We start from the raw sequence: 27,966 nt of genomic DNA, 5'->3' as shown, positions 1-27,966 counted from the left end.
GCTGAAGATCATAAAGAAAGTCTGTGCAGGAGCACAGGGACGAGCGTGGGTCTGCGAGGGTAGCATCGGAACCAGAGGATCATCTTTTTTTCTAAGTAGTACAGAGGAAATCCCTCTGCTAACATTCACAAGCTGCTTCCTAACAAATTACGACTATTAAACAACATGTAACATCTTTTGTTGTAGCATTTGAATGAGAATTGTCGTGGCTGAGTCCCATTCTGTATTTATATTAACCACTGAGGGGGTCTCAGGGTCACAGATGTCGACCTGCCAGAAGCTGGTGTAGTTCTCTGTGAAAGCGTATGGCTTCTGCACAGCTACCTGTTAAACTGTGACCTGTTCGGTGAGCCCAGCCAAGGCAAGTCATGTAAGCACTGGTAGCGGAGAAATGGAGCATGGATGTCAGTAGTTCAAATGCCCTATAAATACTTACCCTTATTTTTATGGTTGCTGTTTTACAAGCTTGTTTACCATCAATAGCTTTCTTGGGTCAAAGTCTGCTCTCTTCTATATGTATGTAACTCTGAAGTCATCCAAGAACAAATCCAGGCTGGGCAGAGAATGGATTGAGAGCAGCCCTGAGGAGAAGGACTTGGGGTGATGGGTGACGAGAAACTCACCATGAGCCGGCAACGTGCGCTGGCAGCCCAGAAAGCCACCCGTGTCCTGGGCTGCATCCCCAGCAGCGTGGCCAGCAGGGCGAGGGAGGGGATTCTGCCCCTCTGCTCCGCTCTCGTGAGACCCCCCCTGCAGTGCTGCGTCCAGCTCTGGGGCACCAACAGAAGAAGGACATGGAGCTGTTGGAGCGAGTCCGGAGGAGGCCACGAAGATGCTCAGAGGGCTGGAGCCCCTCTGCTCTGGAGACAGGCTGAGAGAGTTGGGCTTGTTCAGCCTGGAGAAGAGAAGGCTCCAGGGAGACCTTCTAGCACCTTCCAGTACCTGAAGGGGCTACAGGAAAGGTGGAGAGGGACTTTTTACAAGGGTATGGAGTGATAGGACGAGGGGGGAACGTTTTTAAACTGAAAGAGGGGAGATTGAGATGAGATCTGAGGAAGAAATTCTTTGCTGTGAGGGTGGTGAGACCCTGTCCCAGGTTGCCCAGAGCAGCTGTGGCTGCCCCCTCCCTGGCAGTGTTCAAGGCCAGGCTGGATGGGGCTTGGAGCAACCTGGTGTGGTGGAAGGTGTCCCTGCCCGTGGCAGGGGGTTGGAACTGGATGATCTTTAAGGTCCCTTCCAGCCCAAACCAGTCTGTGATTCTATGATTGTGCACATGAAAGCTTCTTTTTTCTTGGTGGAAGGATCATATTGTGGAATCTGCTCAAGGCAGATAGTTGTATCTTTCCTCTGTGCCCTGCATATTCAACCTTTCAGCTATTTCTCACACGTAATGCAGAATCAGATCTCCAGGCTGAGGAGAAACACAGATACTTGAATTTTAATTATTTTATGCATCTGTAATTAAAATGTCTGTCAGTGATGCACATACCTTCGAGCTGAACTACTCAAAAGAAGAGGTACTCAAAGGTATTTGCAGAACAACTTCCCAGCTTGAAAAAATAAAGAAAAGGAAGCCTCTGTTTCTGTGAGCTTGAGAACCACCGGTGTGTGGATGCCTGCTTTGGCAGCAGATACACATCACGCTTTGCCTTCAAACGTGGCGTTTGTTGCCAGCTGGTGCACAGCGCCAGGCTCAAAGAATAAGATCAACGCCCAAGTTTTCATGTGCTTTGTGTATTTGGCTGCTGAGGCTGTTTGGAAAGGTCAAAAATTTCACACCTAATACCGTTGAGGGACTAATGTAGTTTACAAATTAGGTCTTTAATCCTTCCAGAATTTCCTGTGTGAACAGGCAGTGGGTTGATATTGCTTGTTTAGAATAGGTGCAAGTCTGAGCTTTTGAACCGTTTGGTATCCAATAAATGTGACTTGACAAGAGGAGGAAATTCCTTATTCTTTAAATACTGGTTTCAGGCTGTAGATTATACAGAAACCAGAGTAGATTTCATGGATCAGTTTTTAAGTGAAATTTCACTGTAATGGGTATCTAAACTAGTTGTAGACTTGAGAATTTGTCTTGAAAAATTATTTCTGTTAAAACTAAATAGTGCCAATTCATAACTACAGTAATCTCTGTGAAGCGATACAGGATATCGCCGTGTTGTCTTTGATCTCAGCTAAAGCTGCATGGCGATTGAAGAGTTTTTACTGACAGATAAAAAGTTTATTTGGAATTTATTTTAATGGATGAAGCATTTCTGGTTATCACATTTTAATGAGGATTCAGGCCACTGACCTTGATGTCATTCTGGTATGGTGGAGGGGCAGGGATGCTTATGGTCTTCCTGCTCTGGAATTGTGAGGGCACCTTCCCAGCACTGGTGCATTTTGACCCTAGATGATCAGCCACTTTCTTTTCCTATTTTAAGACTTTGAACATGACACCATGAAGTTTTGAAACCTCAATACTGAAAGCTGAAAAAGTCCCTTTGAGGAACACCATCCTGTGGAAGTCCTGATCCTATAGATTATATGTACTGTCTTACCTAGGAATGGGCAGCAGCGATGAGTGGTCCGATGTCCAGGACATCATAGACTCTACTCCAGAGCTGGATATGTGTCAAGACCCCCGCCTGGAACGCACCGGTAACAGGTATTGATGGTGACTTTTCACTGTGTGCGCTTTCGCTTCGTTTTATGAGGAGTGAGGAGTAGATGCTGTGGCTCACACTGTGTTCAAGGTGCAACTGTTTGAGAAAGTCCATATATTCCGCCTAGGGCAAATATGGGGGGTCCTGACCTTCTTTGAGTTCTCCAGAGAGGACAAATGTCTGCTGGCAATCTGCAGAAGGATCTGTCCAGCTGTCCCAGAACTGGGCTTGTTTGCCTTGCTGGATCAGGGAGGACAGAGCGATGGAGCAACAAAAGGTTTAAGACAGGCAAAGGGGACATGGGCTTAAGCTGTCAGGAAGAGGGAAAAGATGCATTTGTCTAATGAGACATCGGTTCTGAATTCGGTTTTAAAACCTCAAGCTTTTTTCAGTTTTAATTTTTTCAAGTGTTTGAAGAGCATGAGCAGGGCTGCTCCACGAGGGAGGACAAGCAGGAGTAACCCCAGCGATCACAGCCCTGCAGGTTCTGAGCAGAGAGGGCAGAGCACTGATAACAAGCTCCATCAGCAGCCCCAGATAAGGCAAGGGGATGAAATAAGTCCCGGAGCTCCCCAGGAGTAGCGGGAGAGGGCTGAAGACAGATACACCTACAGTGTAGCTCAGGGAAGGAATGAAGGTGCAGCCTGAGGTTGAAGGGAGCCCTTGGACCAGTGGGTGGGTGGGGGTTCCAGGTGAGGCTGGTCAGAGCACTTTTGACCCATCAGTGCACTCAGGACCTTGACAGAGTGCTCTGAATTAGCAGACTTTTACTGAAGTACTCTGCTGCTCTGGTGCCTATCCATGACTCGTTTTGTACTAAATAGGAGGCTCCCTAAAGTCTATTAATTTTAGCACCATATTTCTGTGAGGCATGAAACGAAGAAAGCCAACCGTGTCCTGGGCTGCATCCCCAGCAGCGTGGCCAGCAGGGCGAGGGAGGGGATTCTGCCCCTCTGCTCCGCTCTCAGGAGACCCCCCCTGCAGTGCTGCGTCCAGCTCTGGGGGCACCAACAGAAGAAGGACACGGAGCTGTTGGAGCGAGTCCAGAGGAGGCCACGAAGATGCTCAGAGGGCTGGAGCCCCTCTGCTCTGGAGACAGGCTGAGAGAGCTGGGGCTGTTCAGCCTGGAGAAGAGAAGGCTCTGGGGAGACCTTCCAGCACCTTCCAGTACCTGAAGGGGCTACAGGAAAGCTGGAGAGGGACTTTTTACAAGGGCATGGAGTGACAGGACAAGGGGGAACGTTTTTAAACTGAAAGAGGGGAGACTGAGATGAGATCTGAGGAAGAAATTCTTTGCTGTGATGGTGATGAGACCCTGGCCCAGGTTGCCCAGAGAAGCTGTGGCTGCCCCTTCCCTGGCAGTGTTCAAGGCCAGGTTGGATGGGGCTTGGAACAACCTGGTCTAGTGGAAGGTGTCCCTGCCCATGGCAGGGGGTTGGAACTAGATGGTCTTTAAGGTCCCTTCCAACTCAAACCATTCCATGATTCTATGTATTAGTCTAGGTGCCTTGATTCATTTTTCCTAAGGTTGGGTGGTTAATTTTACAGGATTCATTAATTTTTACCCTTGTCTAGTGGGTAATTTGGCACTACACCAGCAAAAATAACCCCCTACCTCTTATAGGTGTGCAGAAGATAATAGCCTGACAGAGTTAAGGCAAGATTTTCTCACAGTCCAAATCCAGACTGGATTCCCCCTGTTGAGCACCCTCATCGAGAAGGGTATGAGCAGCAATAATAGATGCATTTCTCACCTGTGAAACCACCCACAGTTAAGCTCCCCTCAGAATATGTAGGATGCATGGGCAGTTTTTAGGGTTAGATGCAGGAGGAGTCTAGGTAGCCGAAACAACTCTGTGCGGGGAAGACAAAAGCAACTGATGAGATTGGATCAAAAATGGATCAAACCCAAGGAAAAGAAGGGAACGGCGGGCACTGCTGCGCTGGGAGCTCTTCAGGCAGTGATCTCTGATCCAGGTGGTGAGACTGAAAGCTACAGGAGACACAAGCAAACTCTGGAGCTGCTGAACAGCGTGCTTGCTGCTTTAAAGGAGAATGCTTTTGAGATACATACAGCTTCTAAAGCTGAGTGCTGAAGAGGGAGGTTCAAGCTGAATTGGGTCTTCAGGTCAGGGCTGAGTGCTGGTTGCTTCTCGTCACTTGTGCTGTCCCTTAGGCTGCCTGAACTGAGCAGTTCTGGTGCAGTCACAGCACACATTTGTAATTCCTCAGTGCTTGCATGTCTGGGTAGCTGTAATTTTTCAGTAATTGGAAAAAAACACCTTTTATTTTAACTTTTCTCTGCGATGTGCTGTATCTCTGCAATATCAGAGGCCATATCAATTTGTAACCTCCAGGCTTTGTCACCGAGATTTGATTTATCTACGAAGGAAGCCACCCAACGTGAGGTAATCTCCAGTGGTACTGATCTTTCTGTTAGACTGCTGGAAGAATTGCACAGCCTCTCTTCATGCTGGCTGCTTCCCCTCATAGGAGGCAGGGCAGTGTTTATACCCACATAAAGACCATTTTTTAGAGTAGGCAATGACAATCCCAGAGGTCGCCTCACCCCCACCTCCTGTACCAGCTATTTTCTGTTTGAGTCATGAGAATGGCAAGAAATGCAAGAATATTCATGATGGTAAGAAGATGCTAAGAGGTGGAAATGTGTTCACGTATGATATGATTAGGAAACATTAACTTTGATTTACCTTTAATGAAATACATTTTGCTGACGAGTGAAGAAGCATTTCGGCGCATAGACTCAGCCAAAGGAGAAACGAACCCTTCAGGCTGATTTCGCTTACTAGTTGGCGAAGAAAAAAGGCAATTGCTGTTTTCAACCTTGGAGTCCTGATCTGATCTCGCTGCTATCTGAGGCTGCTATCGAAATTGATAGGAGTGTGGGAATCCGTGCAGAGGCTGAAAAGTCAGAGCTGCGAGCTTCCGCGTGTTGAAATTTTTCTGTCAAGTATTGAATAGTCATTAACTATTATGATTTAAAAGGAAGTCAGCTGGGTGAGCTTTGAGGTTGTGGATGATGGGTACTTGTTCTTGATATGGGGAATAAACCATGCTTTTTCTTTACTTAATACATTCCCTGAATCAGCCCATGGTGAATGGGTGGGGTGTGCTCTCAGGCTTTTGACCGCACTGGTCTGGGATGCTCAGTATTTCAGAGAGAAATCTTCTAGCTTAAATGTTGCCAAGTAACAAGAGGCCGTGTTTTCTTTTTCTTCCAACAACAGCCCAACGCAGGGGATTGTGAACAAAGCGTTTGGCATCAACACAGACTCTCTGTATCATGAACTTTCCACAGCAGGGTCCGAGGTCATTGGAGATGTTGATGAAGGAGCAGATCTGCTAGGTAAAAATTTGTTTCAAACCGTTCTGTTTTCTCTGGTACAATGACAACTAGATTAAGCGTCTAGAAGTGCTTAAATTCTCCTTTTTTTTCATACTTGGATGTTTGGCTTTTAAGAAATGGCATGGAAATTGAGACATTATGTGACTGAAATATGTCCCTGCAGTACAGTAATGCTAACTTAGAAAATCACTTAAACTGTTGGGTAACTTTTCTGGGTTGTCTTTATGTGCATAAGTTACTTTTGGACTTGATGATCTTAAAGGTCCTTTCCAATCAAAGCGATTCTTTAGGATTCTCCCACACAAACAGTTCGAAGACAAAATTTGCTCCTTGTGCTTCCTCCCCCACATTTCCTCCCTCCAGTAATTTTACACACTAGCAATTTCACCTATTATAAAGGGTTTGTTTGAAATTTGCAAGAAAGTAACCCCCTTTGTTAAGGTTTTGAAGTTTAAATCATATTGAAGTATTATGGTCGGTATTTCACTTTTTACCTTTTTATGGTCAGTTTAAGAGAGGCAGCAATTCACTTTTTAGGCTGATTTTGGAGGAGCTTGTAGTATCTGAAGGCTGGTTATATTCCGTATTCCCGACTAGGACTTTGAAGCAGTCAGAGAAGCAGCTTTGCCTCAGGTAGCAGGCTGAGCCCTTGCCACGCTTTCTGGTGTTGGACTCCAGAGCATCTGGACCTTAATTCGGGACAGAATTTAAGCATGTTCTTAAGTCCTGCTGACTGTTTTCCTGAATCAGGGTGATACGAGTGGTGTTTGAACACTGAGACAACATGGGCAGCTGACAAAGTTTATAACTGTTTAGCTCACTTTCCGTTTTCCTGCTTGATTTAAGGAGCCTTAGGAGACGTGGGGACTCCAACAATATGCTTTTTATGCATTTAGTAGCAAGAGATCTGATCTGAAAGTGTACATTTCCTTTCTGGTGATTACTGATGTAAGACATTTGGTTCTGTGTGTATGTCCAGAACAGGATGAGCTGAATCATGGCACAGATTTGTAGCAGCTCACGTTTGCAAAAAGTAAACTAGGAAGATACTTGTATCACCTTTGAGTATGAGTCTTGTGTCAGGATCCTCTAAAAGGGTATGTTTCTGCAGAGAGGATGGATTTTTCCCAGTTCACTGAAGACTTAACCATGAAGACGAGGACTGAAGACTGGAAAAGAGGTTAATGCACTACTTCTTGCTTTATTGAAGACAAAAATCTGTGAAACTGTTACCATTAAAGGCAATAGTGTGATTGGAATGTAAGAACCTGTTCCAGACTGTCATCAGAACACTTGCAAAACCTTTTTGATATGGATAGGAGGCTTTTTTTTGGAAGCATGGTAGCCTTGCAACATGGGAGAGAGCTCTTGTGCATGGATTCATGACCATTGCCTGAAGTGTTAAAACATTTATTGTTTCTCCTCCAACTCAAGATTGCTGGAAGAAAAAAATCTACAGAAAACTTAAGATGAAAGCACAGGTTTTCTCTGCCTGCAGTTGGAGCCAACGTGGCAGATACTTAAAAATTTAAAAATTTAGAAGGAAAAGCAAGATTTCCAAGTTTGAGAATCACCTGGATGTTGGCAGTCATTGCAGAAGGGCTGGGACTCCAGCTTAAAGTGAGGATGACAGTAGGAACTACCTGTGATTGTTAAAGCTTCATCTACCTGCTGTGGAATGAATTTTGGTTAGCCAGCCCCACGCATTATTGGGAACTCTCTTCCCAGCAGAATCAAAGCATTAAAAACATGACAATCATGCCATTGCCCATCTATTTTATCTTGGTCCTCAGGTGCTCCCTTATCTAGGAGAGTGTATGGTTGGTTATATGGCTGTCTTCTACTAATCACTGTGCCAGCTGCTGCTTTCCTTCTCTCCCCAGAACGGCTGGGGCATCAGGGTTTGTCAGCTTCTCAAGAGTTACTATTCAGGAAAATTATTTGCTTGGTGTATAAACTGCTTCAGACAACCTGTTTCCCACTCCAGGAAGCCTGACTTCTGGGAATCCGCTTCCCCTTTGGATTGCCCTGTAGTCTGACCCAGTGATCAGTGAGAAACGCAGACTGTTGTTTTCAAAGGGCCAAAGATTTTAGTTGCCCAAACCTTGCAAGGTTGATCACCACAGTTAAAGTCAAAGGTGCTTCACCTCTTCCAGCAACAAGGCTGCCCAAAGCCAGTGATTGACTTTTGGGTTGCGAGACGTCTGTTGTTTGGCAGTTACCACTTGTAATAGAAATGTACAGAGACTTGGTTGAACAGTGCCTGCGTAAGTGTGGCTTATGAAGACCACGTAGTGTGGCTTATGAAGAGTACATTTCTGTGCTGGGACAGTTTTGTGGTTCGAACAGAGCAGCAAAACTCCTGCAGGTGGTCACACGGCAGGCTAGAAGAATAGGAAGGCTTCTCCTGTTCCCTTTTCAAACTTGGAAGACGGGCTGTGATGAAGTCAGGTAGTTCTGTGAGTTTCCTCTGAGAAATGTTAATCTAATTAATCCTTTTGTTAAGTTCTGGCTACTGACTCTCTCCACATAGAAGTGTTCTTTAAGATGAACACACACGTTGCCAGGATTATACAAAGGAAGGAATGCAGAGAAAGATCTTAGAGGTCATGTTTCTGACTAAGAAATGAGATTAGTACCTTTTTTTTAATGGCTTTGTACAATAGAAAGCACTAAGGAAGTGTGGTAAAATTGGAAGCAAAAGGCTAGATCTCTGTACTGACGAGTCCGTCAACATCATTCAGAATTTTGCCTTTTTTGTTAGGTAAATTGTTCTCTCTTCCTGCTGTACCTTTGAGTCTGAAGAGCCACAGAGGAAATTGTGCTTTATGGACGTGATGTAAGAAACAAGATCCACAAGTCAAAAGAGTTCTCTCTCTTTCTGGGTCGTATTTGGAGCCCACTTCTCTCTGTAAATCAAAAGAATTAATGACGTTTACCCCATCTAAGTGAAATTTAAATACTTCCTCTAGTCTCTCTCAAAACTTGGCAATCAGTCTTCAAAGAATATTCTCTCCTTTTGGACTCAGTTTCTTAAAGAAACAGAAATGTCATTAAAAAGGACTTTAAAATACAAGGATCTTACAGAGATTACCCTTGAGCAGTAACTGGCAGGCAAGTCTGTTTCTTGAATGAAAAATCTCAACTCATTCCCCCTGGATATCTGCAAAGCAGCCAACATCTCTTAGTACAAATTGGCACTCTTCATTGCAATTTTTGAGTATAAAATAACAAACAAAATGTGTAGGTTTCCCCCCTGCCTCTAATTCTTGCTTTACATACAGGAGTTTGGTATAGGAAGTATTCTGGAAAAAAATGTGGGACGAGAACAATGATTTACTAGTGGTAACGGCAGACCAAATTCCCTTCTTTCTCCCTACACTGGCTGGCTGGTTTTCTGCGTATTCCTTTGTTCATCGCACCTCCCGACCCCGGGTAGACTCCCCCTTCTCCCACCTCCCCCTTCCTACTCTTCCCTGTTCCAGGAGTTTCTGGATGCAAAGGAGCACTGGCAGTTTGGTTGTGTGCTATGGGCAGGTCCTTCCTTTCAGTTCTAGGATGCCCAACTGTGTTTGCTTTGGAGGTTAAAACCTCCCTTCAAGTAACCGGGGTTTTGTGGTGAAGACAGAAATGCAGCCGTATTAGCGGTAAGTTTATGTGTAGTTTTTTGTACGGAGGTTGAAGTGGGGATTACTGAAGTGAGTCCCAGCACTGCACTGTAAAAAAGAGAAAAAAAAAGGTTTTAAAATGCCACTAATTGTCTTTTGCAAGCTGAAGCATCACTGGAAGGCACATTTATCATCAGAAGATGTAGTTGCTAAAATCACAAGGGGAGGGGAAATGAGAAGGTAGTGGGAACTAGTTGTTCTACATTTAGTGGTAGATGACTAAATAAACAGAAAATAAAGAGAAAATAAAGGTTTATCCAATCCAGGGAGATGCAATTGCCCGAGATTCATGTCTGGAAAACTGGGGGTAGCTGAGGCATGTGGTTGCACTTGTACCACAGGTTAACCTTCCCTTGATTTTTTTTTATGTCCTGTATGTAGAGTCATGCCATCTACAGTCATGGCAGGTCCTGTCCTGACTATTTCATGCCTTTTGACATTGAAATGGCTGAATCATTGTTAATTTTTTTTGAACAAAATTTTTATTTTGTTGGTTTCAGTCACTGATTGATCCTTTTTTCACTTCCTTTTTTCCCTTGTCTCTCTGTGCTTCGCTGGACATGGCCCATAGGGGAGTTCTCAGGTGTGTATCTCCTCTGCTCAGTTTTCCTTTCTTGTTTCTTTTTTTGCCTTGCTGAGGTCGAATGACGTGGTATACACGTGTGATACTCCCCTGCTCTTGTCCAAACACGGTTGGCTTTGCAGACTTCTCCCACCTTCGCCACGCTTGGTTGCCTTGCACCGGTGGGTCCCTGGGCAGCAGGACGTCCCCGCTCCGTGCTCACACACCTGCTGCCTTTCAATAAGCTTTTGTGTGGCTTTCTCCAGGTTTGCTCCACTGTGTTAACACTGGCCTGTCACTCAAGGTTTGGGGGCTCAATGTGCTTTTTTTTTCCTGTGAGGACGGGTGCTGTGCTTGGAGCAGAGCTCGGGTGGGTGCAGGACTGAGTGAGGTTCCCCCCCTTCTCTCAGTGAACTACGCTGTGAGGAACCCCTCCATGTGCGCGATGGCCGCTGTGGGTTAGCTGATGCATACCGGCCCTCTTCTGGAATAGCTGTAGTGACATTAAAGACACTTTGTTGATGGATTAGAGGGGCAAAGCCTCTGTCTTTTGTGGAAGTTTTGCCTTTTTGGCAGGAGTTCAAGCGATAGCTCTGCCTTTAGTTTTGGTGAAGGAGCCTCACTGCCTTAGGGCCACGCTCTGTCGGCAGAAGGTTTGCACCTTCTCATAAAGTGCACTTGGGCCCTGATGCAATGTCAGATGAAGTCAAGGGGATCCCTCTTGAATTCAGTGCAAACTGGATGAAGTTTTCCCTGTAGTAAAGGCAGGTGACTTACACAGACGCAGTAGCGTAATGCTGTGTGGCGATGAGCTCCGTCATGTTCCTTTGCCCGGTGCCTCTTTGTGTTGGCTCTGTGAGGCTACGGAAGAAAGGGATGGCATTATCCTTTCTTTTAGTTCAAACTGGGTTTACTGTGAGCCCCTTTTTCGTGGTCCTTTCTCAGAAAACCTCCTGCTGAAGTTGAGTTGGGGTTTGTCACAGCGCAGAGGTGGGTTTAGGCCTGTGCGAAAAGGCCAGATGAGAGCTTCGATACCCACCCCCGCTTTTGTTTTTCCCTCCTGCTCCTGTCCTTCCCTCACCCTATCCATAATGTTTGTTTAACTGCCTTTGTTGTGGGGATGGGAAAGCCAAAGGTAGTCCAGGGAAAACGATGAAGATGGAAGAAGCAGATGAGCTCATCTCGAGCTTGTCCTGATGCCTCAGGTGTAAATCCCCGTCAGGCCAGGCTGCAGCAGAACGAGGTGGGCGTTAGTTACTGTTGAGCATCACGTACGCTGGCACCACACACGGATGTACACATGCTGATGAGCTGCTCTGTTTGCTGTTTACAGACTGGTACTTAATGGCTACTTTTTTTCTCTTCCTTTCTTCCCCTTTGTCCCCATCTCTTTCTGTTCCCTTTCTCCTATGGGATGGCTCTCATAGTACGGGATGATTTCTTTGGTAAGGCGAAGGCCTTTTTTCTTTTTTTTTTCTTTTTTCCTCTTTCTTTCGTTTTTTTTTTTAATGTGCATTTTTTTCTAAATTTCTTCCGTTCACTCAACATCCCTCCATATGTCTTGCATTATCTTGGTTTGTTGTTTTGTGATGGTGGTATCACCTCGCCAAGAAGCAGGACGCAGATGGTCAGTCGCGGTGGTTTGGGGATTCTCCTCTGTTTCTTGTAGTTGATTATCCACTTTGATGCTTCACACTATTTGCCCGGCTATGGGAGGTAGACAGTGTGGGATGGGCTCTGTTAGACAGGGCTCTGTCCAGACCTCTCTTCCTTTTGCTCCATGCCACAGAGGTGTGAAGACATCTCCTTCTAGTCACTCCACAGTGGTTTTTTTTTCCCCATGAGAAGGGCTTTCCCATTAACCATAAGGTTATCTCATAGTGTCCATGGCTCTGGGATGGCTTCATGCATTTCTTTATTGCAAGAGTAGCCCTTCAGACCTCTCACTGGTTAAAGCGTTGGGCTGTGACCGTGTCACACACAAATAAGGTAGAAGCTGTGGTGAGGATACTGATGGTTGGGACGCTGTGTGGCTTTTAGGTCTGGCGTGATAGCTCACCGTCTTCGCCAGAGTTCCTTTCTCTCCCCAAAACAGCCGCAGAGAGGGATAGATGACTCAGGAATGGGAAGGAAAAAGATTTAGTACAAAATAACGGGATGAACTCTTTCCCTTGATGTCCCTCAGCACCTGTAACATCCTTGTGCCATTTTAATGTCTTACTGGCTAAATGTTTGTTTGATCATTTGTAGAATCACTAAAAAGGAACAAGAAAATCATTTAATAAACAGATGACTTCTTGGTTTTCCAATTGACATACGGTGTGCCACAAAAGAAAGGGCTATAGGTCCTTCACCTTACCAAACCAAAAATACACCTCAGTTTACACTGCAGTTAGCGTCTCACACTTTTTTGCTGTTTGCAATATTCTTTGACACAGCTTCCAAAGAACACATTGCCTGAAACATCAAAGTGATTAATTATGTGTCTACTGATTTTCCAAAAGTTATTTGAAAGTGCTGCTTCTTACTCATTCTTGCTGGGAGTTTGCTTTTGCCATCATAAATTCATCCCATTTAACTGTGGGAAGAGGATCTGTATGTTTGAGTGTTGTGATGTGTTCTCACTTCTTGTATGCTCCCATGTTCCTCTAACTTCCATTTGCTTCAAGTTTGTATTGTTTTTATTTTATTGCAAGTGTTAATTAATCAGCAAATAACAGGTCATGAAAACTGTTGATGTCTTTGCTGTAAAGGAAGAGGTAGTTCAGAGGGCAGGACAAGGAGCACTTCAGCACAAACACTGATGGTTGTGAGACTTCTTCGTGCTCTGGGACCTGTGGTGAGAAATGAGCTGCAAACCTAAGCAGTGTCCCCTGACAGGGAGGGGTCTCTTTGCCGGTAGTTCTCAGGTGGCCTCTATTCCCCACTGTAAGATAGAAGCTGACCCTGGGAGCCAGCAAGTCCCTGGCAACAGGAAACAATCCAGATGTGCTTTTGGTCCCTAAATTCCTTTCCGTTTGGTTTTCTGAAATACTGAATTCGACCTTCACTATTAGCCCCGGGTTTTTCAACCCAATCTGCATACTGCAGTCATCATATGTTGATGCCCAAGTGCAGGTGCACTGTGTCTGATGTAGATGTTTTCTTGAGTGTGGGTCTTAAGTGATGGGACTGAGACTTGAGATTTTAAACATCTGTGAGAAAACTGTTAAAGGTAGATAGAGCAATGGACAATCCTAAGTCCTGTTAAAATTGCCCTGGTGGAACGCTGATAATGGGAAGCATGAAGCTGGTCACAACCATGCTCCCAAATCTGTACTGGGAAACAGAAAATTGGGCTTAAACTAAGAAAGAAAGAAAATCAATGATGTGCAGATCTGGCCAGCAGTTTGGACAGTGTTCTGCTGTCCTCTGTGAAAAACCCATTAACTTCTACCTTCTTTCTCTATGAGTGATGATGACAAAAAATGGTTGCAATAGCTCATGTCTGAACCAGGAGTTACAGACTTGCCTTTCCCTAACTGGCGTTAGTGAAGCTCTCCTCTCTGTCCTTCTCAAGGGAGTCTGTGAAAGTTGGGGTAAGAAGCTAAGTCTGCATTTGGGCTCCTTACAGAAGGACACGTGGTCACTCCACTCTCCACAGCAGGACACAGAAGCCTAGGGAAGCCTAATGAAAGTGATTTCTCTTCCTCAAGTATGAGTCAGGCAGTGCCACACAAGCTTCATATTTCTAGGAGAGCAGGTGAAAACTGCCTGGCCTTTCTTTTCAGGAATGGGCAAAGAAGTGGGGAATCTGCTGTTGGAGAACTCGCAGCTACTGGAGACAAAGTAAGGACGTGTTGCGTGCTCTGAACTGCCTGCCTAGTTATAAATGAGACGTCATCTTGAAGTAGGTCTGGGCCAGAACTCCTGCCTCACAGGGGCTTGCTCATTTATCTAGCAGGTTCTATTGAATGCTTGTTGTTCCTTCAGTTGTAGAAGAGGAATTGCTCTTCTGAGCGACTTTCCTATTTCCTTCCTGCAGGCACTTGGGTGAAGTCTCTGGGCATATGCTGGTAGGGTGTGAAATCAAGGGCAAGCTTGTAATTAACTGCAGTGGGAATCTAGATGTGGGTCTGAGTCTCTGTGAGGATATTGCTCTTTCTAAGTTTTTATTTGCAAGGTTTGCTCTTGCAAAGAAAATTTTCTTACTGTTGAGAAGAGTTTTCAAAGATTTAATAGTTGATAAAGGAGAAGCAGAAAATGTAATGAACTTATTTTTTGAGAAAGGCTGTGCAAACCAGATACTAACGCTAAGCAGCCAGGGAGAAGAAGGCAAAGTACTGCCAGGGGAGAGTTGGAGAACTTTCCATGATAGGAAGCTGCTAATTTTAAAGATTTTAAGATACGTCGGAGCTGATTTGAAATGCTTATTTATATCACCATCATCCACAATTATCCACAATTACAGATAACAGCAGTTCTGAAAGGCATGTTTCAGATCTTCATTCTGTTAAAAATAGATTTGAACCTTATGCAGGTGATAGGTTACCCTACACCTGCTTTCTGCGATGTTCTGCCATCTTCTTAAGAGATATTGGTCTGTCAGTCAGGATACAGTACTGGACAAACCTCGTCCTGACCAATGATGGTGATTTCTGTGTTCTTATGCAGCTCCTTCTTACCAAAATCTTTTTTTCCATGAGTCATAGCTGGACTGAGTTGTTTAAATACACTCGTTTCAACTCTCCTTGTAGTGCCTGTGACTTTAGTTTCAGGTCTCTGTAATGGACAGCTGCTGGTTTTGGGCATTTTTGCTTATTGTCCCTTTCACACCTTTAAGAAATGCTTTGAACGTTGTGAAGAATGATTTGATTGCCAAGGTGGACCAGCTGTCTGGAGAGCAAGAAGTGCTGAAGGGAGAGCTTGAAGCAACGAAGCAGGCCAAAGCCAAAATGGAAACCAGAGTCAAGGAGCTGGAGGAGGAGCTGAAAAGGTGAGTGATTTACACCCTGCCCCAGGGAGCTGGGAGGGCATGAGTGATAAACCCACCTCCTCTGTTAGTTTTACTCTGTTTCCCTCATGGAGGTTAGCACTGGAATTGAAAGGTACCTTACAGAGCACTTCAAGGCTGGCGGTAGGTGGGTGAGAGATTTTTAGTGTTACGTTGCTTTTGTTGGATTGAAATGGATTATTGAACCTTAGAAAACCTGCAGAATTTTCCTCCTTAGGACTAGGATTCTGCAACAGCACCTGCAATCCAGACTCCCTGGAGTGAAATGTTCAGGGTTTCAATTTGCAACTTAAAAAAAAAGGGGAATTTCAAACCCAGTAGTTTTGAAGGAAACTGTCAAGAGCTTGATCCTCGCAGCAGCCAAGACAGCTCTGAGAGGAATGAATGCCCATTCATTTAATGAAAGAGCTGACACAGATTCCCACAAACAGTATTTACATACCAGTATTGTCAGTTCTTTCATTGTTCATGTTAAGAATGAGAAGGAGAGGCAGAAGAGATTTTAAAGTCCTATGCAGTTGGCATTTGTAGATACCCCACTTCATGTTTTCCACTCAAACTAGAGAAACCGAAGCCTGAAAGCCTAGCAAAGCCTGCGATGACTTCATATCCATAAAACTACAAGATGCCCCACAGGGCTCGAAGCGACATAATTAAATTTTGACTAGCTGTACATTGCACTGTGGTATCTCAGTTCAGAGGACAGTGTTGTATTTTGCAGCTGGAGTCTGGAAGGTTGCCTCCGTAATCTGAGCACAGAATCACCAAGAATTACACAGACTGGTCTCTTTGTTGTTCAAAATGTCTGGAATTAAAGTATGCTCACAAGCAGTGGAAATAGGTCTGATTTTTAAAAATGCCTTTTGAGTTTCTCATAATATATATAATATATTTTACAGTAGGGACATGGCCTTTTAACTGGCAAGTGTGCCTTTTCAGGAGATGGAGACAGCATTTTTTTTCCACAGTGTCTTTGCTGTTAATAAAAGTGTGTGTAATTCAAATGGGACTGCACGACTGTACCTCGGGGTGGAGTTTAAAGAAATTACAAGCACTCAGTTAAATACTTGAAGTATTTTATTAACATGGATTTGGTGTTCTCTTCTTTACTGTTATGGCAAACTGTGCTTCACATTAGAGGCTTTTTTCACTGCACTGAAAACAGAAGCAGCCCAGAAGAAGAACTTAAGCCAGTGTTTTCACTGCTGGTAATGGCTCAGTTTTCCCATGGTTAAGATCTCATCAAAGATTTGGACATAGATTATGGCTCTGAAATAGCAATTGGCTGGACTGTTCCAGTGGTCGGTATTTTGTTGCTTACATCAAATGTTCTGAAGGAATGGGGTGATATCGGTGGAGCTGTTCAGAGTACCACGCTGCAAGAGAGAGGGGATAGATACCAGAGAAGCATCTGCTAATTTGTACACTGAGCTTGCAGTTTGAAAACCTTTCCTTGTGATGCATGCAGACAGACCTTCCCATAGATGGTTCTCCTCCCAGAACCAGCCATGGTATCACTTGCTGGTTTGATGCCTTTCTTCCTGTTTCCTAGAGTGAAATCTGAAGCGATTGTTGCCCGACGAGAACCCAAAGAGGAGGTGGAGGATGTAAGCAGCTATCTCTGTACAGAATTGGTATATTACATTACTAAAATGCCTGTGGGGAAAGGGGGTTTATGTACTTACTCTTTATTACTTTATATGTATGCGTCCTGAGATGCAGATTGATCTGCCTTCGTTAACGATGAGGGCAAAGCTGGTGAACTGCAGGTTGTTGCTGATGAGCATTGCTAATAGATGCTGTGAGATTACCTCCTCATGTGTCTTTCAACCCATAGTTTGGCAAAGACGAGCAGCCGACACAGCGGCAATACCACGCACGGTGTGATTCTGCTCAGCACCCTCCTGTTTTATCTGGTGCTCCCTAATTTTGAATGACAGTCTAGTGTGCAGTGCGGTTTCTCTTGGGGTCTTGTTACAGCAAGGCTTCTCCAGAAGAGCTTGTCTCCACGTTGGCAGGGAAGCTGTAAGCTGTGAGGACATTGTGCAGTGAAATCCAGGTTATACAGACAGCTTTGCAGCAGTAACTGCCTTCTTTTATTAGTTCTGTAACCTCAATCTTGCAGCTTTGTTTTTCTCATTATTTCCTCTACATAAGCCAGTACTGCCTGTTACAGGGTACAGGCAGAGAAGGCTCATGGCCTGTTCTATGACAGCTCTTCAAATTGCTTTGGCTGAGGTAGAGGCTTTTCAACAAAGACCAGCTGTAGCCAAAAAAAACAAAGGCAAACCAAAGTGGGAACAGATTTTCCTGGTAAATGTCACTGTGCTAGGACAGCAAACTCGACACACGTCTCAATATTCCTGTATTCTTACTTTGTAAAAGGTATTGGAGCAGGTTCAAGTCTAGCCTAATTCTGTTGACTTAACTGGAGTGAACTTGATCTGTTGAGAATTTAGGTAGACAGGAAAATTTTCAAGTTGTGCTTGTGAAATGCTGAAGAGGACTGGATTTCTTTTAAGATGAACTGACTGGAGTCTGTTTTTTTAAATTAAAAGAAAAAGTTTGTAAAATTCCTTTTCATTTATACACTTCTTGTTTTGACTGGTTGTACAGATTTATTCCAAGTCCAGAAGAGGGACTTGGTTAGTTTGTGCTATTCCAGCTCTCACCAGTACTCACTGGCCAGGCTGAGCTTGGGAATTGCCACAGTCTAGGCACAACACGGTGCCACGTCCTAGGAATGAGTTCCTAAAATCCTTAAGATTTCTTTTTGGGCAGGTATTTTCCCCAGCTTAGCCATGTTCTCATCTTCCACTCCTCAAAAGAGACAAACATTCCTGTTGCCTCCTAATCTAAAGCTGCATGTGTCCTCGTGGGAAGGCCAAGTTGTGTCACCAAAGAGAAAAAGGACTTTCTTTAGTTTCTTGTGCCCTGCACCTTTATCAGTGCATACTAACAGAACGCCTCCATCCTGGTCCTCTTGAGGGGACGGATGGTGTTACGTGGTGCTCCCTGCTGCTTGTGACTGGTTTTGCTAATGAACTAAAACTTTGGTTTCCAAACTTCTGGACCAGTGGACCACTGTCAATTCTCATAATTCCTACAGACTATCAAAGCACCTTGCTGGCAATAGTCCCTGGGTGGGGTTTTCAATTTGATAGTGGTTCTAATTCTAATTTCTGTGAGTTTGCAGAACTCCCCAGAGGTCCGTGGGCCATAGTTTGGAGATCGCTTGTCTAGAATTAGCACCTCATGGGGAAATCGGGGTAATCAAACAGAACAGGAGGAGAACTAACAAATATGTCTGTCTCCTGACTTGCTCTGTACTAACATCGATCCCCTTCCATCTTTTGTTGGCTGAAGCAGTGCTCCTCCCCTCTGCAGGACAACATTCCCATAGCTCAGCGCCGCCGCTTCACCCGCGTGGAAATGGCCCGGGTTCTGATGGAGCGCAATCAGTACAAAGAGAGGTTGATGGAGCTCCAGGAGGCTGTCCGGTGGACAGAGATGATCAGGTGAGACTGGGTGTTGGTGAACGTTCCTATTTAGGACACAACTGGGCATGGTTGACCTTGTGGGCAATGGAACCCCTACCAAGATATGGGTTGAGAAGTGCTGAAAGTTTTCAAAACTGTAGATGCTTCTCTCCTAATAATGAATTCTTCCTCTCTTATTCCTGAACCTGGGCTGCAAATCTCGAGTTGCCATCGTTATTTGGAGACACTGGGCAGTTGTTTGTCTTGCTTGTTTCTTGTGTGCTAATTAAGCCAGGAGAAGCTGTAGGGAAGAGGGTTGCTTCTACTTCATGAATCCTAAAGGCTATGGCCTGAAGGGAGTACAATGCTGGGGTTTCTAGTTACCAGATCAGTGCTGTGGCAGCGACAATGTTGCAGTGAGTTGATAAAACTTGGAATTGTACACACTTACTTGCACTTAATGTCAACATTGAAACATAAAGTGGGTGGGTGTGCTTACATTAAAGACCAATGCATGTCACTTCCTCTGTTGTGTTTTGAAACATGTTAGAATGAATTCTGAATTTTGACATGGCTTCCTTGATGGAAATGGCCTGCTGCTTGGCAGAAGCTTCGGTAAGAGACGCTGAAGTTAACTTGCTTCTGCTGTGTTTGTCCTTAGAGCTTCCCGTGAGCACCCGTCTGTCCAGGAGAAGAAGAAATCCACCATTTGGCAGTTGTAAGTTCTTCAGTGGTTTGTGTAAGATTAAGAAGAGGGGAAGTGTTGCCATTTCTACTTCAGACAGCAACTTCATAGACTCTGACGTTAATGGAACATCAACTGAAAGTGTTGTTAGCTGAACCCTTTTGCCTTCAAGGGCTTCCTTTGTCCTTAGTGAAGTTAAAATCAGATCCGAACATCCACATTGGTTTTATTTTACAAGCTGAAGAAGTTCACGAGTATCCTGGAATGGAAACATACATACACTCACTATCAGTTTTAATAAAGGGCTGTTTTTAGAGGGTATCTGTTTCTGGAAGCTAAAAACACCTTATGTCAATCAAACTGAGGACTTAGCTCTCTGTTTGGTGTAGAGCAGTTTTCATGAAGGGCTTACAGCCCCTGATTGCGTGCCTCTTGCTTCCCCTGTTGTGGATTTATGGTGTGTTGTCTCCCCAGGCACCTTTTCTCTTATTTGTTGGCCTTTTTCTGTCCCTAGCTTCAGCCGTCTGTTCAGCTCTTCCTCGAGTCCCCCACCAGCGAAGAGGACCTACCCATCTGTGAACATCCACTACAAGTCTCCAACAACAGCAGGGTTCAGCCAGCGTCGCAGTCACACCATGTGCCAGATCTCCTCCGGCAGCCGAACCCTGGAGTTCTTCCCTGAAGAGTGAGTCATGTGCTGTGTGCCATGCCAGGTCCCCTGCAGCTCTCCCAAATAGCAGCTGTTCTTAACATAAGCTGTTTTCTGCTTTAGAAAAAGTCAGCGTGGTGTTAATATGTTTCTATCATCTCTTGTAATTTATCTCCCTGATCTTTCACTCATCGGTTACCACGTGGATGGGCTCAGCAAACTTTGTCCTCCCAAACATATTGCTGCTGTGGCTTTCCAGGCCATGATGGTTCATCTCAGCAGGGACCACCATAGGCTTGAGCTGGCCTCAGCCCTAGTTCTGCACTCGTGTTTGCGGACTGCGTGATAGAATGAAGTGGGGCTTTCCTGGTAGAGCGTGATGGCAGCATTGGAATAGCGGGATGGAATTTCTTGCCCAACTCTGTGGACAAGGCATTTAGATGAAGACAAAAGTTCTCTCAGCAGCACATTTTAGGTTACAATATTTGTTTTAATCTTAACCATGCTAAAAAAGTACCTCTAAGTGTTGCCACTACAGAGTCTTCTCCCTATCCTTTATGTCTCTGACAAGAAGGGAGAAAACTCTTCTGTGCTTCGCTTGACCAAAACCCATGTGTTCTACCATTGCAAGGTTGTGCAGTTTCCTCTGTGCTATGTTTTTGTGGAAGGACTTTGGAGAATGTGATGGTAAAGTATTGTAGCTTCTGCAATAGGAAGGATTTGTTGGAAAGGCGCTAGATCAAGAGAAGAGAGATTGTCTTTAGAAGGGTAACTTTATATTTTATAGGTACCCACTGCCTTTATTCTGTTCTTTTCTTCTGGTTACAATCTCGTAGTCATCGTGTGGTGTCTGAGTGCTTTTCAGCAGTGCATTAAACGATGTGACTAACCGCCGTCAGAAGCTGTTTGTTCTCTCATCCTTTCCCGAGGAGAGGAAGCATGTGCAGGGAAATGTTTTGTTTTAGCAGGGGGTTGTTTTTATTTTAAGTATATATGTCATTATGTGTGTGTGTGTTTATCTGGGGGTTTTTGTTTTGATTGTATTTTTTTTTTTTGCTGATGTTGTTTGTTCCTTGGAATGAGACTTTAAAAACGTACTGAGAGCTGGAACTGATATTCAGACAGCCTTTGTTAATATTAAACATATCTTAGGAGCTCACAGATCAATTTTAACCTTTGCCAGTGCAAAGCTGGAGTTGTTCTGTTGAAACCAGCAGTTTCAACAGCAGTTAGTGCATATTTTCCTTGTTAGCAGAGAGAGCTTTAAAATGGACAGGAAAATAAACAGTTGACTGTAATGAAGAAGGGAAGAACTCAGAATGCCTTCCTGGTGGAGACATTGGATCAGTAAATTGTAACAGCTAAGCAAAAATGGGTGTAATCTCATAGATTCATAGCTCTTATGGAAGGTTGATTCCGTGTTTCGGAAGGGCTCTTGGAGCATTGAAGTGGAGATGACAGTGAGCTGGCCTGCCCCATCACTCAGGTAACAGGGAGCTAGAGATGAGGGATGCCCACGTCTGCTTCGTAAAACAGTTTTTCTCCCTCTGATTTCCTGCATCTGTTTGTAAAATGGGTTTGGTTTGCTTTGTGTTTCCTCCCCCTCCTATGGTGGCACTCAACCTTCAGCTTCTATTTTTAACCGCAGATTGCGAAGTAACGCCGTTGCTTCTCTCCTCAGTGACTGTACGTCCTCAGCCCGGCGCGAGCAGAAGCGGGAGCAGTACCGCCAGGTCCGGGAGCACGTGCGGAATGACGACGGGCGATTGCAGGCCTGCGGCTGGAGCCTCCCTGCCAAGTACAAGCAGGTGGGGACCACTCTCTGGATGGGGGACATCATCCCTCAGAGTGAAACCAGTGAAGACCTAACTCTCCTACTGGTAACCTTAGCCTTAGTCCTTAAATATTTCATTTAGAGGTATCATACGCATGTTTTATTTGTATGATAATTGTAGGCACAGATCAAATCAGTCTTTTCTGTATCTCCACCAAAGTCAATGGAGGGGGCATTCCTCTGCATGAAGGTGCTGAAAGAACCTACCCTAAACCAAAAGTAGTTAAACTTCTTTGTCCAGAGCCCAGTACTTGTTTTTATTATTTCCTTTGTTGTTATAACTGGGCTTCAACATTAGACATTTCGTTTATACTCTGAGAACTTTACCAAGTGTTTAGTATAAAAACCAAATGCAGTGCAGTTTGCTTCCACTTCTCCCCAGCAGTAACACAAAATCAAATGTCATCAGCCTCATTTGTTGGCCTGTGACTCATTTAACTGGTCAAAGACCACCCGAATGGAAGGAATCTTGCAGTGTGGCTTGGAAGTGGGTCAGTTTCAGTCCGTGATGGAAGGGAACGCCAGTGTTCGGACTTCTTTGCAGGGAGCATCCATTAACAACCCTTTCTCCATCAGCATGGAGCCTCTGTTGACCATAACTGGGGCACTGTATCATGGTGAGAGAGGCAATCTGTCGGGTAGGCTGCTCCCATCCCTGTAGGAACTCTGTTTCATATAAGATGTGAGATGAAGCCTCAGCAGCCCACACCTCTGAGGCAAATAAGTTTGTTTCTGCCATACTGATCACATCTCTCTTTCTGTAACCTGGTGTTTACAGCTTTATACTATCTTTTTTATCTTCTCTGCCCCCACAGCTGAGTCCCAATGGTGGTCAGGAAGACACTCGCATGAAAAATGTCCCTGTGCCTGTATATTGTCGTCCACTAGTAGAGAAGGACCCAACCATGAAGGTACGTTTTCCCTGCATAGCATTCCAGTCCAGAAGGGGGACTTGGAATAAGGAAAGAATTTTGGTCGCTGGATGTGGATTTTTACAACAATCTGTATTTTTTTTAACATTATATATTCCAAATCCTATCTTCCACATCCTTTTTTTGAATGGTGCGTTCTAGTGTATGTAGGGAAAAGTACTTCTCTATAAGGACATAATTCTCAGCTGATTCTGGTTGCCAGGTCCCGTGCTCCTGTCTTACATGTTATGCTTTTTTGAGACAAGTCTTGTATAATGGAGAATGGGTTGAGAGCAGCCCTGAGGAGAAGGACTTGGGGGTGATGGGTGATGAGAAGCTCACCATGAGCCAGCACCGTGCGCTTGCAGCCCAGAAAGCCACCCGTGTCCTGGGCTGCATCCCCAGCAGCGTGGCCAGCAGGGCGAGGGAGGGGATTCTGCCCCTCTGCTCCGCTCTCGGGAGACCCCCCCTGCAGTGCTGCGTCCAGCTCTGGGGCCCCAACAGAAGGACACGGAGCTGTTGGAGCGAGTCCAGAGGAGGCCACGGAGATGCTCAGAGGGCTGGAGCCCCTCTGCTCTGGAGACAGGCTGAGAGAGCTGGGGCTGTTCAGCCTGGAGAAGAGAAGGCTGCAGGGAGACCTTCTAGCACCTTCCAGTACCTGAAGGGGCTACAGGAAAGCTGGAGAGGGACTTTTTACAAGGGCATGGAGTGATAGGACGAGGGGGAATGGTTTTAAACTGAAAGAGGGGAGATTTATGTTAGATATTAGGAAGAAATTCTTTGCTGTGAGGGTGGTGAGACCCTGGCCCAGGTTGCCCAGAGCAGCTGTGGCTGCCCCCTCCCTGGCAGTGTTCAAGGCCAGGTTGGATGGGGCTTGGAGCAACCTGGTCTGGTGGAAGGTGTCCCTGCCCGTGGCAGGGGGTTGGAACTAGATGGTCTTTGATGTCCCTTCCAACCCAAACCAGTCTGTGATTCTATGATTCTAATATCAGCAACATTTTATGCTTATAAGGCTTTTGCTAAGACTTTCTAGGGTATAATACAAAACAATATAAAAATTCATACAAACGAGCAGGTGGAAGTAAATGCATTTCATTGCTCTTTTTTAGATGCCGCTGTTGGCTGGGATTCACTGGTAACAGGCCAAAATTATCTAGAGCAGGTTTTTGTGGAGCTGTGTCTATCAACACTAGAATATTCTGAGCAGAGTTGTGGTTGAGAATAGATGGTCATCTCTCTGCAGGTAGCACATTTAGCTGCTGTAACTCGTTTTGAAATAGGCAGTTTGTCATTAACTTCATTCAGAGCTGATTTTTAGATGTCATTCTGATGTTCAAGTTGTAAGAAAATCCTTACGCTGTTAGTTGTTTCTAAAAGGTTGATGTGATCTTTGGGTAATATTCTGTTTAGCATCTTTCCTTTATGATTTTGGGTAAATCCAGTATTTATTTCTGTAGTCTTGTTCCCAGCATTCTCCTAAAAAACTGTCTGGAAATAGCTCATAAATCAGCTACATTTGATTTCAGAAAATGTGCAGTTTGCTTCTTCCACTCTACACTTGGTACGTAGGGAGCTAGGCCAGCAGATTTTTTATTCTTTTTCTTTTTTTTGAGTTTTTTTTCGCTGTGTTTGTTCTTTAGATAGCTTTCTAAGAGCAGACAAACACTGATTTTTGGGCAAAGGAGTGTGTGAGGGAGCAGAAGAGTGCAAGGGGTGGGAGGGGGACGAAGGAAGAGGAGTACATGGAATGTGTATCCCCAGCCAAGCAGTCACTGTCAGTGTTAGTTAAACGTTCATACTTACTGTACCCCGAGTAACGTCTGCCGTGTCCTCCTTGCTTTGCTACAATGACTTAGGAACCCCAGAGTCAGAAAAGCCTGAGGACATTTCAGAAGCCTGTTTTCAGTTATGCACCTGATTTATTATCTTTATTTTCTTTAAATGTTAGTCACATCTGTTAAAAAAACGGTGATTTTCGCTTGGTTACAGAGAACCTTTATTTTACCTCCATCAAATCTGACTTCTAGCAGAAATCAACAAGATCTGTTGTTTCCAACTAAATATTTTAGGTGTTTGACCTGTGTCCACAGTTCTCTACAAAGGTGCCTGAACTTAAAGAGACCCTGGAATCTCCAGAATTCTTCGTTTAAGATGCCTGTTTCTCTTCCTTAGCTGTGGTGTGCAGCTGGAGTCAATCTCACAGGATGGAGACCTTTGGAGCAGGAACCTGGGAATGGGCAGAAATTGGATCCTGGACATGATCCCCTCACCTGTGATAGGGAAGTGGAAGGCGAGAACAACAAAAGTAACCATACATCTCCTGAAAAGAAAAAGGTCAGAAAAGAAAATGGATTTTTTTTTCTCCCCACTCTGGTGTTTTTTCTCACTCCATCCCTGACGTGCCCCCTCTCTCAACACCTTTGTACCATGCTCTATAGTGCTCTGACTTGTACTTCTGAGGCATTGTCATGTGGGGAAGGGTTGTGGTGTTCTGGCTTTTCAGTAACTTCCGTGTGATTTGGGATAAATAATTCAAGATAAAATTTTCCAGCTTCTGCTTTTGAAACATTTGGAATTTTGAAAAAATTCCTAATAATAAGGCTAATTAAGTGCTTGATGAGGTTGCTAGAAAAGATTATGGAGTCCTAGTCACTGTAAATTAAAAAAATAAATAAACACATTCAGGCAAAGGTTTGTTAAAAAAAACATAGAGTCCATGAGCCCATTTGGTTCGGAAGTTGAAGCTCTTGAGATTTATTCCAGCTCTCTCTTGTAACAGTCTTTAGTGTTTGGGTTTTTCTAAGAACCAAGCTGTGATTTGCAGATAATAACACAATGTTTTATCCTTTCTGGTTTGCGGGGAGTTTTCCCACAGCTGTCTTACGCTGCTGCCCTGTAGTCTTCTGAGATCAGCTTGCTTCAGCTGGTAGGTTGAGTGCATCCCAGCTCCGTGGTGTGCTTCAGTGATACGTTAGTCAGACATCTCAGAAGGGAAATTAATGGCCAAGCTCCTCTTACCGTAAGGACCCAAATAGGCTCTTTGGACCGTGTTCCAGATACTAGTGCGGCAACAGGAATGAAATTTGCACAGCTCATATTGTTTATTTGCATCAGCTCGGAAGAGACTTGGCTCTTTGAAGCCAGCGTTGGGGTATTTGCATGTGTAAATGTTGCCCAGCTCTACTATGCTCGGTCTGATCTGAGGGGAGCACTGATTCTGCCCGTGTGCTTGCTCTCCTGAAGGCAAAGGAGCTCCATGAAATGGATGCCACGTCCAGTCGTGTCTGGATCCTCACTAGTACGCTGTCAACAAGTAAAGTCGTAATTATTGATGCCAATCAGCCTGGCACAGTGGTGGACCAGTTCACCGTCTGCAATGCTCACGTGCTCTGCATCTCCAGCATCCCTGGTAAGTGGGGCTCAGGACTGGCTGTGATCTGCACAGGGTCACCTGCTCCTCTGAGGAGTGACAAATGTAGTGTCCTCACTTCAGAACTAACCCTTGGACCCTGCTGCATTCTGTAGTTGTCCCTCAAAACCATAACTCAGATCTTGCCTTCTTGTAGGACCTTTCTGTGGAGATCCCTCACTGTTGAACGTTTAGTAAGTCATTCCTTAGGCACGTAAAGGATGGTTCTTGGGAGCAAGAGCGAGCTTTGCCCAGGTTTGGGAGGGCTCTGTAGCTGGCCTGGATGTTGATGCTAGGGATGAGGGGATTCACCATGATGTTGACTGATGCTGTAGTGCCTCCCCAGGGTCGTGAACCCTGAGGGTCCGCGTCTTGCATCTGTGTGGTTACCTCAGGAGTAGTGCTACACTGAAATTAGCAGCGACAGCTGGATTTATGGGAGAATCTGTTCTTTGCCCTTCAGCGGCCAGTGAGAGTGATTATCCTCCAGGCGAGATCTTCCTGGAGGGAGATGTAAATCCTGAAGAGTCGTCTGGAACAGATGGTGTCTTGGCAGGAATCACTCTGGTGGGCTGTGCAACCCGCTGCAATGTGCCACGAAGCAACTGTTCCTCGCGAGGTGACACACCTGTGCTGGACAAGGGACAGAGTGAGTTTTGGGGACGTAAAACTTAATGGCAGTCACAGAATCCCAGCCTGGTTGGGGTCGGAAGGGACCTCTGGACATCATCCAGTCCAACCCCCTGCCAAAGCAGGGTCACCCAGAGCAGGTTGCAGAGGGTCCCATCCAGGTGGGTTTTGAATATCTCCAGAGAAGGAGACTCCCCACCCTCCCTGGGCAGCCTGTGCCAGGGCTCTGGCACCCTCACTGTAAAGAAGTTTTTTCTTACTTAGATGGAACTTCTCATGTTTCAGTCCAATTATAGCTAGTCCCATACGAGCCTACGGTCTTAGAGCTGCATCCTCCTGTCCCCGAGTTAACTACTTCAGAGGCCTCAAGAAGTTTCTTAATGCGGTACAGGAAGACCAAAGGCCCTTTTGGTACATTTCTCTGTAGAGCCCTCCTTTTCTCTCTGAGTGATCCACATCCTGCAGCCTGGTTGCGGGGGTCACGTGGCAGAGTATTGTGGACAGGTGAGATGTTTGCCCTGCTACAGTTGCTTCTGTTCTCATTGCTGAACCGTGTCTTCTTGGGAGGTCAGTTAAGCCCATTTGAACACTAGAATGATGCGCTTGCTGACTCCGTACTGCAGCGGGCAGCCCTGGAGAACTGCTGATGTTTTGCTAGTTACAGATTGTGCCTCACTTGAAAACAGCCTCAGCTCCTCATCCAAGCACAAAACACTGGATGAGCTGCTGTCTGTGGTGCAGGCTCAGGGCTTGTTTGAATTTGGCAAGGAAGGATAAATTAAACCATTGACAGCCTGATTTCTGCAGAGCTAGCTTACCAGCTCATTCTCCAGTGAGTCTCACACTGTTCTTTGTCTTTTAGGTGAGGTGGCTGCTGTCTGCAATGGGAAGATCAACCAGTCCCAGTCTACTGAGGAGGCAACAGAAGCTACGGAGGTACCAGAGAATGGTCCAAGTGAGGCAGAGCCTGCTCAGGCCCGGCCCGGGCCCCTCACGGAGCACGTGTTTACAGATCCAGTCCCTGCACAGGCACCTCTTAGGCAGAACGGGTAGGCAGTCTGGGGCCAAAGTGCCAGTTCAGTTATTTATCAGCTCTGTTTTCGTAAGCTATTTGATACGAGAACCAGC

The 27,966-nt window shown here is 45.2% G+C and overlaps 1 protein-coding gene across 24 annotated transcripts in view; it reads left to right on the top strand.

Annotated features, from left to right (window-relative positions):
• The window catches only part of MAPK8IP3 (mitogen-activated protein kinase 8 interacting protein 3), an 83,179-nt gene that overhangs the window by 41,854 nt on the left and 13,359 nt on the right, over positions 1–27,966 (top strand). For 9 of the 24 annotated variants that reach the window (XM_068420369.1, XM_068420360.1, XM_068420368.1 and 6 more), the window contains 15 exons: positions 2,551–2,653; positions 5,900–6,018; positions 10,258–10,269; positions 14,019–14,076; positions 15,071–15,223; positions 16,794–16,875; positions 18,608–18,759; positions 19,382–19,438; positions 19,920–20,090; positions 21,736–21,862; positions 22,704–22,799; positions 24,972–25,133; positions 26,043–26,208; positions 26,672–26,857; positions 27,701–27,887. In XM_068420369.1, coding sequence (XP_068276470.1) covers positions 2,551–2,653; positions 5,900–6,018; positions 10,258–10,269; positions 14,019–14,076; positions 15,071–15,223; positions 16,794–16,875; positions 18,608–18,759; positions 19,382–19,438; positions 19,920–20,090; positions 21,736–21,862; positions 22,704–22,799; positions 24,972–25,133; positions 26,043–26,208; positions 26,672–26,857; positions 27,701–27,887 — 1,831 coding nt within the window. The remainder of the gene's footprint in view (positions 1–2,550; positions 2,654–5,899; positions 6,019–10,257; positions 10,270–14,018; positions 14,077–15,070; positions 15,224–16,793; positions 16,876–18,607; positions 18,760–19,381; positions 19,439–19,919; positions 20,091–21,735; positions 21,863–22,703; positions 22,800–24,971; positions 25,134–26,042; positions 26,209–26,671; positions 26,858–27,700; positions 27,888–27,966) is intronic. The other 15 variants (XM_068420376.1, XM_068420363.1, XM_068420370.1 and 12 more) reach the window with 6 other exon arrangements.

Source organism: Nyctibius grandis, chromosome 30 (assembly GCF_013368605.1).
Source record: "Nyctibius grandis isolate bNycGra1 chromosome 30, bNycGra1.pri, whole genome shotgun sequence".
Taxonomy (NCBI): Eukaryota; Metazoa; Chordata; class Aves; order Nyctibiiformes; family Nyctibiidae; genus Nyctibius; species Nyctibius grandis.
Note: the sequence above shows the minus strand (reverse complement) of the source record. Positions and strands in the feature narration are given on the sequence as shown.